The sequence below is a fragment of the Leptosomus discolor genome, chromosome 7 (genome assembly GCF_034619465.1).
Source record: "Leptosomus discolor isolate bLepDis1 chromosome 7, bLepDis1.hap2, whole genome shotgun sequence".
Lineage (NCBI taxonomy): Eukaryota > Metazoa > Chordata > Aves > Leptosomiformes > Leptosomidae > Leptosomus > Leptosomus discolor.
The window spans coordinates 45491223-45507720 of NC_141397.1; the positions used below are offsets into that span (position 1 = coordinate 45491223).

Consider the following 16498-nt stretch of genomic DNA (forward strand, 5'->3'; position numbering starts at 1 on the left):
AAATTTCTTGAAATGTAAAAGCTTTTATAAGTAATACTGCAGAACAATTTTTACCAAGCTGTCATGACTTGACAGGATCCAAATTTAGCAGCCCATATTCCGAACAAGTTGTTTTCTGAGAAAGTTGGGGGCGAGGGAGAGTTAGTGGTTGAAATCAGCGAGTTATTGTTAAAAGTGACAAAAAGTGATCTGAGTGATGATACAGTAAGCGTGACTTGTCCAACTGAGTGAGATGTTTCGGATTTAGAATAAATGCAATTATTAAAAAAATCTGACACATAAAGCCACTGAATCATTTCTGAGTTTGCTGTCAGGTGCAGAGTAGGACCAAAATATTATAGGCCAAAGAACCAGTCTCAGCACCATCAAAATATAAATCTCACCTTTCTGACATTGTGCCTGGCACAGCTGAAACACGTCTGTTCTAGAAGATGCGTCATGAAAATCCTCCTCCTACCCAGCACAGCATAAGCAGGCCTGATCCTGTTTCTTTTCTAAGGTCATCTCATCACTTCAGTCCTCAAAAGGACTTTAAGAGGAATCTAATTTATACACTCCGATAAAAAATAATAATAAAAGCTTTAATATAAATAAAATTCAAGCCTAAATGCATACAGAGCTTTACCAGATTAAGCTTTATCCTATGAGACCCAAGGAGGACAAGGACATCCTAAAGCAGCCATGTCCACCTAGCAACCCAGGGGATGCTCTCACTCACCGAACTTTCCACCTATTTCTTAGAGGAGTTGGAGGGCAGCCTTTCACACAGGTCACGCTCCATCTTGTTTGCCATACTTGCAGAGGGGCACGTAGACCTTGGCCATGCAGCCTACGCATGGCACTCACACCTGCTTTGATAAACCAGCCTATGGGACTGGTTTCAAAAACGAATTTGGTTCCCACAGCTGAGGAGACTGGATCACCACGTCTGAAGTGTAACACTGCTGCATAACAGAGCTGTCACCATGCCCAACACCCAAACTGGGCAAAACCAGGAAGGCTGCACGCACAATCCCATTTCCTTCTGCTCCCCCACCCATAAATCCATTGACGCGGCAGCTGAGTCTGATCTTTCTAAAATACAAATACTGGTTCTACTGTTGTTCACAAGAGGGCAGGAAAAGTCCTCGGTTCTTCCTGGGGCATTTAGGAGTATCTGTACTTCACAAGGTTACTCTTACTTTCTATGGGATCCATCCGTATGTGTGGGTGTTTCCACCCAAAAAATAAGGGAATCCCTACCGCTCTCAGCGCGAAGCAGGGTGGTCGAGCTCTTGGCACTGAACTGAGTGAGCCCCAAGCTGCACGCTTGCACCTTGCCTGCACATCCTAACACGCAACAGCTTGAGAGTAAGACCAGATTTTGAAACAGGGCAATTTTCACTGTCATCAAACAGAGCAAACACTAAGCAATTAGTCTTGGAAACCAGCACAAGTTCATACAATTCAGTTGAGAACTCCAAATAATACATACCACAGCACTTTCTTTTTTTTCCCCCAACAGCGGTGAAATCCTAGCACAGTTTAAGAAATAAAGCACCATGAACATGTTGGACACTGTAGTTCCACTGACCTTCTCCGTGTGGCAAAGTGAATCACTTCTTGAAAGAGAAAAGAAGTCTGAAAGCTCCACAGCCACGATTGTCACAGCTGACTACCGGCAAGATGTCCGCAAAATGTCTTTTAAGTGGTAGGCTTCAGCGCGGCACACCAGCCAATAATCTCCCCAGAAGTCCAGTTTTGCCCAGTAATCCACGAGATGGGTCATTTCATGTCTCAAGCCCGTAAATGAGTAGATCACTAATCAGCAGGCACTGATTAGCCAAATGATATTCTCACTGAGGTTTCTGCAAGGTATTAGTGATGCATCAAGTCTGCAAAAAATATCCTAGGGCAGATTCTTCATTCCAGTGAAAGATGCACAATGGTGGTCTCACCCACAAATAAAACACTATGGTTGTAATCCTACGGGTCATAGGGAGAAGGAAAGTAATTTTCCTTTTTGTTTTTTAAGCACAGTATCTGGCAGCAAACATAGCATCAAAACTTGAATGTGACTTTATATTTATATAGATACATGTATTATACATATCGTTGATCAACAGAGAAGTATGTTCCAAGAAACAATTTGTTCCAGGTCTGGTTTAAAATGACGGCTTGTCATTTCTGAAGGGCCCCCCTCCCAACACACACGCTCGGTTTCCGCAATCTGTACATCAAGCAATGCTGCAGATCTTTATTTCGACGGGCGAGGAGACGAAGTAAAAAAAGTGCAGTTCTTCAATTAAAGTGCATGGATGAGGTAAACTAATTTTAAGAGTTTTGAGTTTATTCAGTACTAGCTCAGACAGGAACCATCCTGCCATGCATCTGTTGCATTTGGGTGCGCATTGCTTGAACACTGCTCAAGATCTTGTTCTGGTGAGCAATGGCGGTGATCCCGATCCTCGCCAGGTCACTGTGGAAAGCAAGAGAAGAAGCCGGGTGCTGAGAACCATGGATCAGATGCTGGTGCAGAGAAAAATATTATGAGTCGACCACAAGCAACATAGCAAAAGCAAGGCAGATGTACAGAAATGTTTAATGAAATGAGTGAAGGCATTGTGGAGGCATTGTAAAGCTATTCTCCATCCAAATGAAAGGCATTCCATTCCTTTAATGAGTGTAATGATATGCAGCACAAAGCAAAAAAGGCCTATTAAATCCAGATTTACCAGTTTTTTTGTTATATCACTGAGTACTTACTCCTGGTTCATATGCACCACAGCCTCTAGGGTGGTATAGCCAGCAGCTGTGAAGTTATCCTTGTATCGCTCCATTTTAATGGCTTGGAGCCAGTCACCGACAGAAACAACCGCTGAGAACTCAGGGGAGCTGGGATCCAGCAGGGCTGTGCTAGGTCTGGATGGCAAACAGTGAAAGGACAGAGAAATGGTGTCAGCTGGATCATGAATCGCAAACCAAAGTTTGGTCTCTGTAACAATTACCCCCGGTGACAAAGGGAAGTAAGGGCAAGACGTTGCGCCCAGCAAAACTGCTGGCTCTCTGCACAGCAACACAGATCCATGCAAGAAACAACAAAATGCAAATAGGCCGATTTTTGCTAAGAATGAATTTGACCTTAGGTTTCTATTTGTGCCTTCAGATCTAATTTGACCCACAATGCTGCTTACAATTTCCACCTCAGGTGCAATGGAGTTCATAGAAATGCTTTTACTTCAATAAACAAAGATGATAGCAATGCTGGAAGGCAATCAGCCTACTGGGTCTGTATCTCACAGGCAGCAATGCAAGACCTTGCCAATCCTGCATGTGTCAGACCTCAGCTCAGCAACTATAGAAACACTACTGAAGTATGCCAAGGAACTGGGAGCTCACAACCTGCCAGACTGGTTTGGAGGGCAAAACTCAGGGTGGGTTCAGATAAATCCTGTTTCTAGCCAGGTTTGCAGGCAAGCTCAGCGCATTCAATCAAACTCAGGACAGCAGGGAGTTAATCCCCTCTTTAATCAATTCATTCCTGACCAGCTTGTGTGCCAGGAGTGGCGGGAATCATGCAAGCTTTGATCTTTCTTTGCACTCTGGAAATGTGCTTCTCATTTTCCCTTGCACAGATCTGCAAATAATTTTTACAAAATTTGTTTCTCTTATTAATATCTCGTTTCTTATTTCATGTACACTGTAAATCACAGTGTCATTAAACCATCATAAATTACTACTATCTTTCTAACCAAAACAATTATCATTTAGCAATTTATTTGAAAACGCACATCATCAAAGATTAGAACTGCAATAGCATAGCTATGTCTTGCCTAAGGCACGAAGTACACGCTGGTAATACTTGGTTCAACTCTTTTATTGTACTATCTAAGACAAGACCAATGCTTGCAACCTAATTATATAAATTATGCTTCACGTACAAAGTCATATAATACATTAATAATGTTATATGCATGTTTGAAATTCATATTCCAAAGAGAAGAAAAATAAAGATCTATAAATAGCCATGAACATGAAATTACTTTGAATAGGCTACTAACTTACATGCACACACACACAAAATGACCTTGAACAGGCTATCAGCTTTTGTAAAATCTATATATTCTCAAAGAGCACCTGTAAATTGGAAAGAAAGCAAAATGGAAGAGTTCATACTGTGATTCTCAAATCAAGTTACCACAGCAGATCATATTGTGATTCTCACCACACAAATTATGGATACATTTTTGCCAGGCTACCAATGCAATTAGGGCAATCTGGAAGATACGATGTGATAGTGGCCTCACAGGGTTAATAGTCCCTTTTCTGATAACGTACACGGTAAGCAAGAGTCTCAAAGGGACCTAGAAGTTCAAAAACAAAAATAGGTTTTTCCAGGATGTTGTTCTGTTGGAGGCTGAAACAGAACCTCTGTTACTCCTTCACCAATTCAAGAAACTTAATCTTGTATTGCCCAATGGACATTTTTATACCTTCCATTGTACTGAAAAATATTTTCCCATTATCTTCCTCTTGTTTCTTTTCTTTTAAGCCTTTTTCCATATTTGCTGTAACCAAATTTACTTGACAAAGCAAAGACATTTGAAAAAAAAATAGAACAAACCTAGTGTAAATTAGTAAAGCTCCTATTACTTCAGCAGTGTTTCATCAACTTAAACAAACTGCTGATCTGTCCCAACAAAGATATTTTGGTTTTATCCCACAACTCTGGGAGTTCCCTTCCTACTGTGCTTCTTTTGCATGTACCAGGTATACCATGCTTAGCAAACAAAACAAAACACAAATGTAATGCAGGATCAGTGGAGACACGAAACTGGCTTTCCACAAAATTAAATTCAAATTCACATAAAAATTAATCCACACCTTCCCAATGCCTGCAAGGTGTTGGCTGTAATGCCGTACTGCTCATTTGCAAATCCTACACAAATCTAGGGTTTATAAAACCTGATGATGTACTTTTCCTGCAGAAAACCACATCACTCCTGTTAGCTACAATGCATTAAGGCTACCCATTCAAGCCCTTTCACTAGGGCGGGGAGAGGGAAAAGATGCAGCAAACTTTGACTTCAAACAGAGCTTGCCTGCATCAGAACTTTTTCAGGACGTGCTTAAGACTGTCCTGTGAACCTGGCCAGCATTGGCGGGATACAGCAACAGCTCTGCTTATTCGATTTATCCTCACAGAGCTAGGAGAGTCTGGGGTGCCCAGCAGGGTTCAGCACTGTGCCAGCACAACCCCTCTGCTGTCTTGCACAGTGCAATGCCTCCTGTGCAGTCTGGCTCTGCACAGCTACACACAGCACGCTTCAAGCCCAGTGCAGAGGTTTAGATGACTTGCAGCTTTGCCTGCCATCTCCACTGCGCTCCCTCATACATCACCATTACAAAAGCACAGCTGACCTGGAGCTCTCACTGCCTGTCCTCTTCAGGCTGTTGGGGTTGCGGATAAGTTTGTCCAGCATGTTGACAATCTGTCCAAATTTAGGCCTGTCACTGCGTTCCTTCTGCCAGCAGTCTAACATCAGCTGATGGAGAGCAATGGGGCAGTCCATCGGGGGTGGCAGCCGATACCCTTCTTCAATGGCTTTAATAACCTATAACGGCACAATTAGGAAGACATTAGAGAACATCAGACACTACTCACATCTACCAGCTGAGTATCATTTATCCTAGGGTGATCCAAAGGATGGAAACAAATCCACAATTAAGTGAAACAACATGGAAAATTGCATTCAGACTCAGGCAGTTGGTGGTCTCAGAACTGCCATTTCTCCTCACCAATTCAAAACTAAAAAGGTACAGCACTCAAAGCAGCCATCAGATTCAGCGGGGCAATGTATAACAAAAGAGCACATGGGATACCGGGTTGACAAAATAGCCCAGGAAAGGATAGAAACTATCTTTGTTGGACAGAGGGTTGGAGAAACAACAGCTCTACAGCAAGTTGTTCATATCTGTCATTTTGGGTGCGACATGTTGAAGATTAAATTTTCCCCATCGTCCTCAGGGTACAGTAGATCACCCCCTCCTCCCTCTACTCCAGGGCTACCTTGTCTCCGTCAGTAACATAGGCCTTGTAGAGAACCTGTTCTCTCACCAGTGTATGCTCTGAACCAAGAAAAGCAGAGATGGGAACCCTTTTGTGCAGCTTTATCAAGAAAGTTACAGAAGTCCAACGCAGCAGCTTAAGTATGCATTTCATGTGTAACAGAAACCAGAAAAACTCACAAGCTGAACTCATTTCAAACCCTCCAAAAAGGGCTCCAGAGCTCAGAACTCTGATGACTCCTCAGCTCTCTCAGGAGAACGCAACACGGCCAGGACTCAGTTCTGATATGACTGGGACATGATCCAGAAGCCTTCAGATGATAATTAATCGATGACTGTGCTGGCAGGATTCACCATGAGACCAGAAACTAGGAGTGCATAGACACTGAATTGCACTACATTCCCTCATTCTGGTCTTGTCCAATTAGTGGCTAAAATCCACTGGGAGGACAGGGTGAGGGATATGCTTGCACTACTAGCAACTATTCAGTGACCACAAACAAAGTGGCTCGCACTACTCCAGAAAGTATGAAGATCCTTTTGATTTACATTGATTCAACAAACACTGAGAATAATTTGAAATATGCTTCTACTTTGTTGTGAAAAGCACTGCTCTCACCACCATTAAGGAGGAGAAAACAGTATGTTTATGCTGTGTACTAAAAAGAGGATAGAAAGAGAGTCATGTTGGCTTTCACTGTCCTGTTCAAGCCAGCTTTTCGACATAGTCTAGCACTGCACAATACCAGCCTAATATGCTAGCTCAGCGTTTGTTGCATTGCGCTCCACTGTGCTGTGTAGACAGGCCTGATGTAACTGAGACACATCTGGTGTTTTACTTTCTTACTAAGTCTTGATGACTTCCTGTTAGCAAAGGAAGGCAAGATTGGGTGCCAGAAGAGACATTTCACATCAGAAGGAAATTAAAATTATATCCCCTGTTTAGATTAAATGCCATCCGCATCTAGACACTCTTTGAAAATGTTCAGCTCTACATAAGAAAGCAGATGACTTGTAAAAGGACTTAACCACTCCCATGACCGTATATTCAGATTAACATTTTCTTCTTCTTTTATATGTTTGTAAATCCCCTGGGAAAAGAATTATGGATAATCTATGCCTCATTTTCACTGGGATTTTTTTTTCATTTAATAAAACTTCTATTAGCAAAAGCTCTTATTAGCATCATTATTAAATACTCTTCTGGAATAGCAGCCATTGTGCATACTCCCTCTTGGAATACACTGAAGTAGTCCAGATGGTACAGTTAAACAGGACATACATAATTTAAGAATGGACATTTAGGAAAGCTGCTTTTTAATGTCCTTAGGGGGCAGCTATGCAATTGTCACAAGGATGCTCTGACTGATAATAAAAATTGGATTTCATATGTGCTGTTTTAGATATCCTACAAGAAATAAAATAATCTGGAAGAATTACAAGCTTACTGGGGCTTGAAGAATTAACTACTAATAGGATGCCACATTACATTCAAGTGTTTTTTCTTAAAGACTTTCAATAAAGTTGAGATTTAATATCAACATTCAAATCTTGGCTCTCTTGACAGTATTACGATCTGACAGTTTAAACATACTCATTTCCCTCTCCTCCATTCTTCTTTCACACTTTAATAGCTTATAATATTTTTCCTAAAATTAAAGAAAAAAAAAAAAGGAAAAAAGATACAGGCACCCTAACCTGCGAAGCCACTATTCCCTGACCACAGACCAGGCTGAAGTATTCAAGAAAGTCTTAGTTCCAGAGAGGTTCCCTGAGAAAACAGGAATCTACTACCCATTGTATCCTGTTAAAAACCTGGAGTAAATGTCTTACAACCATACAGCAACTGATACAGACACACATCAGCAGACATCTAAGGAAAAAGACAAAGTCATGGGGGGAAAGGGAGAGAAAAGGAAGAGGAAGCTCAGGAGACTCACATCTTGATTGGACATATCCCAGTAAGGTCTTTCTCCATAGGACATCACTTCCCACATGACGATGCCATAGCTCCACACATCACTAGCTGATGTAAATTTACGGTAGGCAATTGCCTCTGGTGCAGTCCACCTGATGGGGATCTTGCCACCCTGTCACAAATAAAAGAAACCACAGGCTAGCGAGCCACTGACCCCGTAATGTGTGTGGCTGACACTGTTCTACACTGCCATTAAAAATACAACATGGTTTTCTGTATGCAATTCCAGAATCCTTCTTAAAAAGGAATCCACTTTCTCTTTCTTGCCATAAAACTGTCAGATCCAACCAGGAGGCAATGCTGCCCATCTGTTTTCTTTAGTCACAAGGAGGCGAACTAGTAAATTGTTAAATATATTTTTATCAGCCCTCTAAGAGATCTCTGCTTAGGGGTACGCTGAAGCATGAGAACAAGCCAGGGGTTTTACAAAGTATATATTAGAGATTTAGTTGACAGAACAAATAAGTACATGCTGTTAATTACTATTTCCTTGCTTGCCTGTCTGACCTGTTTGGCCTGTTTCAGAAAAATGGGATTATAAATGTTTTGCTTTCCAAAAAGGTAAAATAAAGAGAGGATAAACTGGGAAGATTTATGGATACTGTGGTGTTTCCCATGGGCAATAACCCAGCTCCTACCAGAGATCTGAGACAGCAAGCAAGCCTCTGGGCTCTCCCAGTCCCTGTAGGAGGAGTTCAACACCAGACTATGGTACAGGCTGCTTTGATACCTGGTAGGGAGAGCTGCCTCTTGTTACAATACTTCTTTTTAAACAAATAAAAATACTTGGGTATCTGATTTGGGCCACTGAGGTCCTCCACTGTTTTAAAAGGAACTCACTCCATCCTGTTTATCTGATTTTGCCTTAGCTGAGTGATCCCAGGCCAGAGATCGCTCCTTTTGTTTATGCTAATATGCAAGGTGTTTTTAATTGAGCTTTTGGTTTCCTGCAGTTCCATCTGGGGAATGACTTAAGCTGAACAAAGGTTTTAGCGTTTTTTCTTTTGCTTTTATGCTTTTTTGATTAAGTTTATTTTGGTAGGGTTTTTCTCAGCAATCTTCTAGACCGTTTTTATCCATAACGAAGGCAGCGAGTGCATACTTAATGGTTTATTGTTCTAATACCTCTCTCAAGTGTTTAACATGGACTTGTTCCAAAGCCAAGTGAAATCAAAAGGGGTCCTTCTCCTGGCTTCTTTGGCCTTTGCATCAGGCCCTTTGTGAACCAGGTTGTAGCAGTATGTGCCTTGTGTGGCTACAGGATGCTCTCACTTTAATGAGTTATACTACTAACAGGGAGCAGAACACACCATTCTTTTAAAAATTGCATTCTATTGCATCGTCTCTAGTTATGAAAAAGCTCTATTCTTCCTTCCAGACACAGATGCACGGACATCGTTTATACATGGTTGTCACTCTAAGAAATTTGTCAATAAGGGCTTTTTATTTAGCTGCTCAAGTACAGTGGAGTTCATCCAAATTTTCCTGATCCTTCATTACTGATACCAAATGAAGACAATACACTGTAAAGCAAATGTCACTGATTCCCTGTAGTTTACTCTTGAGAGTAAACATAATACTACATCTCCACTCACTAAATTCAAAGGGAAGCTTTTCAATCATTTCTGTCTTCCCTTGTGTGTTTATCTAAACTTTGATTTCCCTGAATACAGCTTTTCAGACCTCTGCTTCTGCTTCTTCCACTTGCCACCCTTATGAGTGAAAAATACCAAGGCTGGCCAGCATTTAATACTACATGAGTCTAGCCTTCCCTGTAATGAACTGTGAATCACTAAAGGATGAGTGTTGGGATTAAACTGCAAAATCCAAATGCTGCAAACAAACTCTGCACTAGGGAGAACAGATGGAGAATGGCAGATATTTAAAAATGAAGAAAATAAGCAATTAAAAAAAGAGACTTTATAAGTTCTTTTTTTTCTTCATGCACATCTTAATTACAGAGGTATTTGTACAAAGGCTGGTAATGGTCAGGATGTTGTTTTGTGGCCAGAAGTGCTTGCACTAGTACTATTCCACATGCAGCATATTAAAATGGCCTTAGCAAAATTAGTTAACAGTGGGATGGTGAAATACAGATAAAATGGGAAAGAAACAAAAAATGGGAGTGTAGGCCTCACACTTTTCCCAGTCCAAATTATTTAAGTCAAATTTACAAGTAGCTTTGTGACGGGCCAAAGTGGACTTTTTTTTTTTGGTGGCATATCTACACTTGCTGTATCAAACCTCAGTGGGACTAGCCACTTGGAAATCATTATGGACATCTGCAGACATCAGAAGGAAGAGAGGCCCAAGCTCTAATTTTTGGCATTGGATTCCTATCACACACCCTAGCACACTGAAGGAACCAGAGCAATACATGGGTCACATCCTCAGAGAAGAAATACTGATGTAGCCACTGATGTAGCAATTACTCTACATCAATTTATACTAGCTATGGAGTCTGAACCAATGTTTATTTTTAGGCTGTTACATAGATTTTCGCTTGTGACTGAAATTATTTTAAAACAACAATTGTCACCTCCTACACAGTCAGAGAAAACCAATATGTAGGCAAGAAAACCCACTGGACATTTTCTTTCCCTCCTTACCCGTGTAGTATAAGCTGCTTCAGGGTCGTCTTCCAGGACCCGGGACATGCCGAAGTCAGACACTTTGCAGACCAAGTTGCTGTTGACTAGTATGTTTCGAGCAGCTAGATCCCGATGCACATAGCTCATGTCAGACAGATACTTCATTCCTGAGCCAATGCCACGAAGCATCCCCACCAACTGGATGACTGTAAATCTGCCATCATTCTTCTGCATATGGGGAAAGGAAGAAAATCACAGAGCATTAAGCTAAAAGCTACATTATTGCTATTGCTGAAATTGGCAAAGAGCGTATCTCTGGATTCCCATCTTCCCTCAAATACAATGCAATGTTACTTCCTGACCCTCCTGACTAGTGTCTATAATTCACTAGTAAAGTAAAAACCCAGAGGTTCTGTGACAGCTTCCAGTGATGCAGTGTCCAGTTTGCAATGAATCTGGTTTTAATGAGTCTATAGCATTGAAATGCTTTCAAAAATGGAGCACATCAGAACTGTTCCCATTAAACATGCATTATTTAAGACCCTGCTATTTTAAACATTACATTTATTCTATACTCTTCCACTTTACATTTATTCTGGTTTTCAACAGGAGCAACACCAGAAAACAGAGTTTCCCAAGTACAAAGATAATTTCTTTAAAAATGCTGAATTTTCAGAATCTTTCTGCAAAAAAAGAACCAGAATGAAAACCAGAAAATGTTTCCTGGTATAAAATCTCCTTAGGTTATCACGAAGAAATCACCTACCCTGAGGAAGGCATCCAAGGAGCCATTCTCCATGTACTCAGTTATGATCATTACCGGTTTACCTGGAGTTTGCAGAAAGAAAAACACAATTCCTTGATGAACACCGATGTTAATGGGATAAAAATGGGTTGCACATGATTTTACTGCCAAGACACCTGGCTTACACAATCTAATTTAATTTGAAAAGCACCGAGCTTATGCCTCAGCTGTGGGGAGAAAGAGAAGAAATATTATAGGACAGAAACATTTAAAGGGCCCCATCTGGAAGGTTAACCCTTTGGTTGACTCATTGACAAGGTCTTTAACTAAAGTGGCTCCTGTTCTCTAAGGAATATATGAATTGATAATTGAGAGCTAAGAAACAAAGATCTGTTCAAACTTGACAAAAATCTTTAGTGTAATTAAATTGCTTGCAGACTAGAAAGCTTCCCTCTTTCAAAATGGAATTTGTGAATGCTTTGGTCTCTCTGCCTCTTTCGAAAGATCAACCACTTTAGGCGAGTTAGAAGCTGTCAGCAGCTACAAGGTATTCCAAGACAACTGGACTCAAGAATGCAAAATACAATCTGTTCCTCTCAACTTTCTCTGTCCTGAATTTGTATCTCGTGTCTCTCGTTATTTATAAATGAGTCAAAGACGTTTGCCTCATGAAGTCAACCACAGGATAAATAATTCAATGAATTGTGTCACATGGGGGGCATAGTGCTTCAGCAGCACTCTGCTGTCCATGCTGCGATACCGAGCCAAGCTGGGCAACCTGAAGAGAAATGGGGATGCTTTCTAGGCACTCTCCTGCCTGAAACAACAGCAAATACATAAATAACACTTGATGTTGTCTTTAAGAGTTTTACAAAGTCATACAATGCTAAAACTGAAAATATTTAGGTACATGCAGGTAACACTAACTATTTCACAAGGTTAAATCATGATGGATATTCAGCACATAGATACTCGCAGAAATAGGTCCTAAAAGCGAGGAATGGGACATGTGTGAGTTTGAGAAGTGACTTCTCAAAGGTCGAATGGTGAAAGTCTGGTCCCAAGACAAGCACTGTTAAGCCCACCTAAAGTCAAGGAAGCCCCTGATGAACAGTGCCACGCTGGCATGGCAACCCTTCCTCCCAGTTACGCTTTAGCTACAGGAACTAAAGAGTTTCTTCCTAAATAAAAGACAGTGTCCCAGAGAAACTCCGCTATTGTACTTCCTGGAGCACCTCTGAATAAGGGAACATTATGGGGAAAGAAGGGTTCAGTGGAGACGTCATCTAGACTGTAGATAGCTCAATTCTGTCTTGGCATCAAAGGTATCAGAACTACTCAACTTTTCCTTGCTTCTGTCACCACCAAGTATTTGCTCCAGAACAACCGGCTATGAAAATCACCCTACCATGAATGCTGCGGCATTGAAAGTTCCCCTAATTATTTCTACCTCAGTGTGTTTGTCACCAAGATGCTTTTCTCTTCATTTGTCAGGGATTTCTGTTTTTGAAGTAACCTTTGATTAGAAAACAATATGCTATAAGGTCTGTACCAAAAACTTTAAATCATTTCACTTAGGCCAACATCTATGTGTGATGCATTACTTATTTCACTCATCACTAGTTACTTCACCTTTTCAGTCCCGGCCTATCCTTTGCAGGCCGTTTACTATTCCTGCTTCTCTTTCCCTTCCCAACTGATATCAGAACTCCTACTGTTTTGGTCCTATGCAAACTAGTATGCCTGTGAAATGCCAGTCTGGCAGCTGAACCCTTTCTGATTTGCATGAACACAGCAGAGAAGCAATGGTATTGCATAAAGCAAACTGCTCTACATGAAGGGCTTAGTGATCTTGGCTGAGTACTTGCACCCTTGAGGAAAGGGATGTGACATCATTCTCCCTCTAATTCACCTTTGCAAGCATTCTTTGGTAGAAAAAGAAGAAACTCCAACCAAATCTGCATATGTCATTGTTTCATTTATCCTTCGCAACTGTGACCAGAACCCTTCCACTGAACAAATACAGCTAAATGAGTTTCAATTAACCTTCTTCAATCAAAAGATACTATGTCAATGTAGAAAGAGAGAAAGGGAGACTCTTTCAGTGCATTAACATGTAATTTCATTACTCAGGCACTTCTTTAGCAGGGGAGGGGGATAGAGAGAGGAGAAGTTACCATCAGTGAGTCAACTATTAAAATACTTGACTAGCAGCCAATAATGTATTCATGGGGGTTTTTTGCTGCCTCTCTCAACCCCCATCTACACCACTATTTATCTCACATTTTAATTTTCAGTTTATTAAATGCACTCATTTATTACAACATTCAGAAAACCTATGAAGAAATTGAGATAAATGTCTTCTTAAGTAGCCCTGTTTACCAAACACACCAGCTCTGAGGTAACCACACTGGCTTGCTGTGGAAGCGCTGCTTACCACAAGCCTGGCAATGAAACGTTCTCGGGTCAGGCTACCACCTCCTTGGTGAAAATTTCAAATAATTTTAATTCAGTGACAACTGCATTATGCAAATGCATACAGTCATTTATAACTGCTAGAGCTGTAATAGCTCAGGGGTTTCCAGCCTCGGTGGGATTTCAACACAAAGATTCCCCTGTTGCCTTTCTTTTACAGAGGTACTAGAAAAATCACTGTCTGTAGAAAAGACCATGGCTTGACCACAACCTCCTCCTCTCTTTGTTACAACAACAGAAGGAGAGAATCAGACCTTCAAAATTTACACAGAGGATTATCTTTTAACTTCAGTTTTGAGGTAGGCCTTCAGTAAACAATGGGCAAAATTAGTCCAAACCCCTATATTCCCTAGGAGAATTTGTCTGGAAAAGCCAACAGCAACACACTGTATGAGCCATTTTCAACAACTGTGAAAGAAGGCAGCCTAGGAGAGGGAAACACAAATGAGTAAGGGTAAGATTTCTAGAAACACAAGTGACAGAGTAAGCATCCAGCTCCCACCAACATTCAAGAGGGATGGGGTTTTTCAGTGGTATTGATGGCTTTGACAACCCTCTATAGGAGAGTCTTTGTTCTTCTAGTAATATTTTACTTTTTAACTTTTCATCTACATCTGATTTTAACTCCTTACACTATTAATACCTTGCATTCATGTTCATCATGCACACCATCAGCTGAAGAAGGTAAGCTTCACAAATTTCATCCATTAACAGCAGCTCACAAGATCACCGTCTGCTTTCTTTGCTACCCTAAGTGTGAGCCCCTACATCCAAAGGGTCTTTTAAGATTAGTGATCAGTGCCAGGCTTTGCCAACATGCTATGTAGGGCAGTCGGGAGTACGGACAATAAACTACACCACCACAGCGGCACCTTATCAAGTCAGACCCAGTCATGTCTGTCTCACAGGTGTATTTTCAGTTCTAGACTACAAACAGCATCCAGCGAGCGCTGTCACTCTCTTTCTAAGGCAGAGTTCATGGCACAGTGATCGCTAACAGAATTAAAACAAAACCCAAACCAACGAAACAAAAAGATCAGTCAGGTAAATTCTGCAGTGAAATTATCACACCTGTAAATGAGAGAAAATAAAAAAGCAAGTTTCACACTAAAATAGCCTAGCTCATTTCAAAGGCTCACTCCTCACATCTGTGCTTTGTACCTTAAACATATGACTCTGCAGTTCTGTTTTAGTATTTTTCCCCCAACCATTTTAAATTCTTTGTGCACCATCTGCTTTTGCCTATCCTGTAACAATCAGCTCAGCCTAGCAAAGATGTGAAAGATGACTGCTTGGCACAGCAAGAAGGGGAAAAAAAAAAGCAACCCCTGAAGTATTAATTCCCCCTACAAAATCTTGTACAAGCTGCCCACAGATAGAGTATCAGCTGAAACCATAAACCCATTTATAGCTGACAACAAGATTAATGACTTGTCCTGCACGGATTTCCTCCTATTAGCTATCAGTGGATCTGTTCCATCTGCCATTTCACAGGAAAGAGGGTAAAAAGAAAAAAAAAAAAGCAGCACACACCACCACCAACTTAATTTCTCAGTGACTTTCAAATTGGTCTTGTCATGAAAATGACCTACTTACACTTAGTAACTACACCTTCCAAGTGGATGATATTGGGGTGGTCAAATTGTCCCATGATGCTGGCCTCACTCAGGAAGTCCCTCCTTTGTTTATCAGTGTAACCAGCTTTTAGAGTCTTGATAGCAACACAGATCTCTCTTTTTCCTGGTACTTTGAGACGTCCACTGCATACTTCACCAAATTCCCCTTAAGGAAAAAGGCACAAGAATCCATGGTCATGAACATGAAGCACACACTTGTGTTGTCAAACTGTTATGTCAGTTCATTTGGGGGAACTGTCATACAAAAATCGTAGGATGCCATGTTTCCTAAATGCAAATTTAAAACTATATTTATGGGGAAAAAATGCAAAAGTTCTGGCACTTACCCACACCAATAACTTTTTCAATCTTTATGCAGGAGGCATCAATTTCTTTGGCAAATTCCCTCACAGCTTGGTTTGGATCCTCATATGTAAAAGGATCCACATATGTTCTAACACCTGCAAGGCAAAAATGTTTTATTTGAAGTCACTGATCTACATGCTGCTGAACACAGAACATATGAGACTGAAGCCTTAATGATACACAACAGCAAAAAGAGTGTCCAATAAAAATGTACTGTAAGCCAGGAATGACTGATGAAGGAAGGAAGGACTTCATGTATTTTTCCCTGATGCAATTCTTTTTAATGTAAACCTTTAATATTTCCTAATAGTACTGTAAGGAATCAGGCTTTTGCCCATAAATGAGCTTCACAAATCACTGCCACCACTAACAGGCCAACAGCCTGTCTATGGACCTGTGAGACTAAAACACAATCCATTTCTCCTTTGGGAGCCAAGAATTTCTGAGCTCAGGTCCTAGGTTTGCTACCTGGATGACTGAGATGGAAGTAACTGTAGGATTCAGTCCTAGAAAAAAGGAAGCAAAGTTCATATTCCCTTTCCTACAATTGCCTCCAGCCCATCCATACACTGCTTTAGCAGAATATTGTGGGGGAAAATCATGCCTAGACATCACTGGCCAAGAATAGATGACATGTCTTTCAGTGGGAAGGAACAATGGAAAAATTTGATGAAACCTT

At 40.9% G+C, this 16498-nt stretch overlaps 1 protein-coding gene across 1 annotated transcript in view; it reads right to left on the reverse strand.

The window, feature by feature from the left end:
* Positions 1–2343: 2343 nt before the first annotated feature.
* The window catches only part of EPHA4 (EPH receptor A4), a 103058-nt gene continuing 88903 nt past the window's right edge, over positions 2344–16498 (reverse strand). Inside the window, exons 10-17 of the mRNA XM_086468450.1 lie at positions 15801–15914; positions 15434–15619; positions 11384–11445; positions 10636–10845; positions 7989–8138; positions 5401–5594; positions 2746–2901; positions 2344–2458 (exon numbers count right to left, since the gene is read on the reverse strand). Coding sequence (XP_086324576.1) covers positions 2344–2458; positions 2746–2901; positions 5401–5594; positions 7989–8138; positions 10636–10845; positions 11384–11445; positions 15434–15619; positions 15801–15914 — 1187 coding nt within the window. The remainder of the gene's footprint in view (positions 2459–2745; positions 2902–5400; positions 5595–7988; positions 8139–10635; positions 10846–11383; positions 11446–15433; positions 15620–15800; positions 15915–16498) is intronic.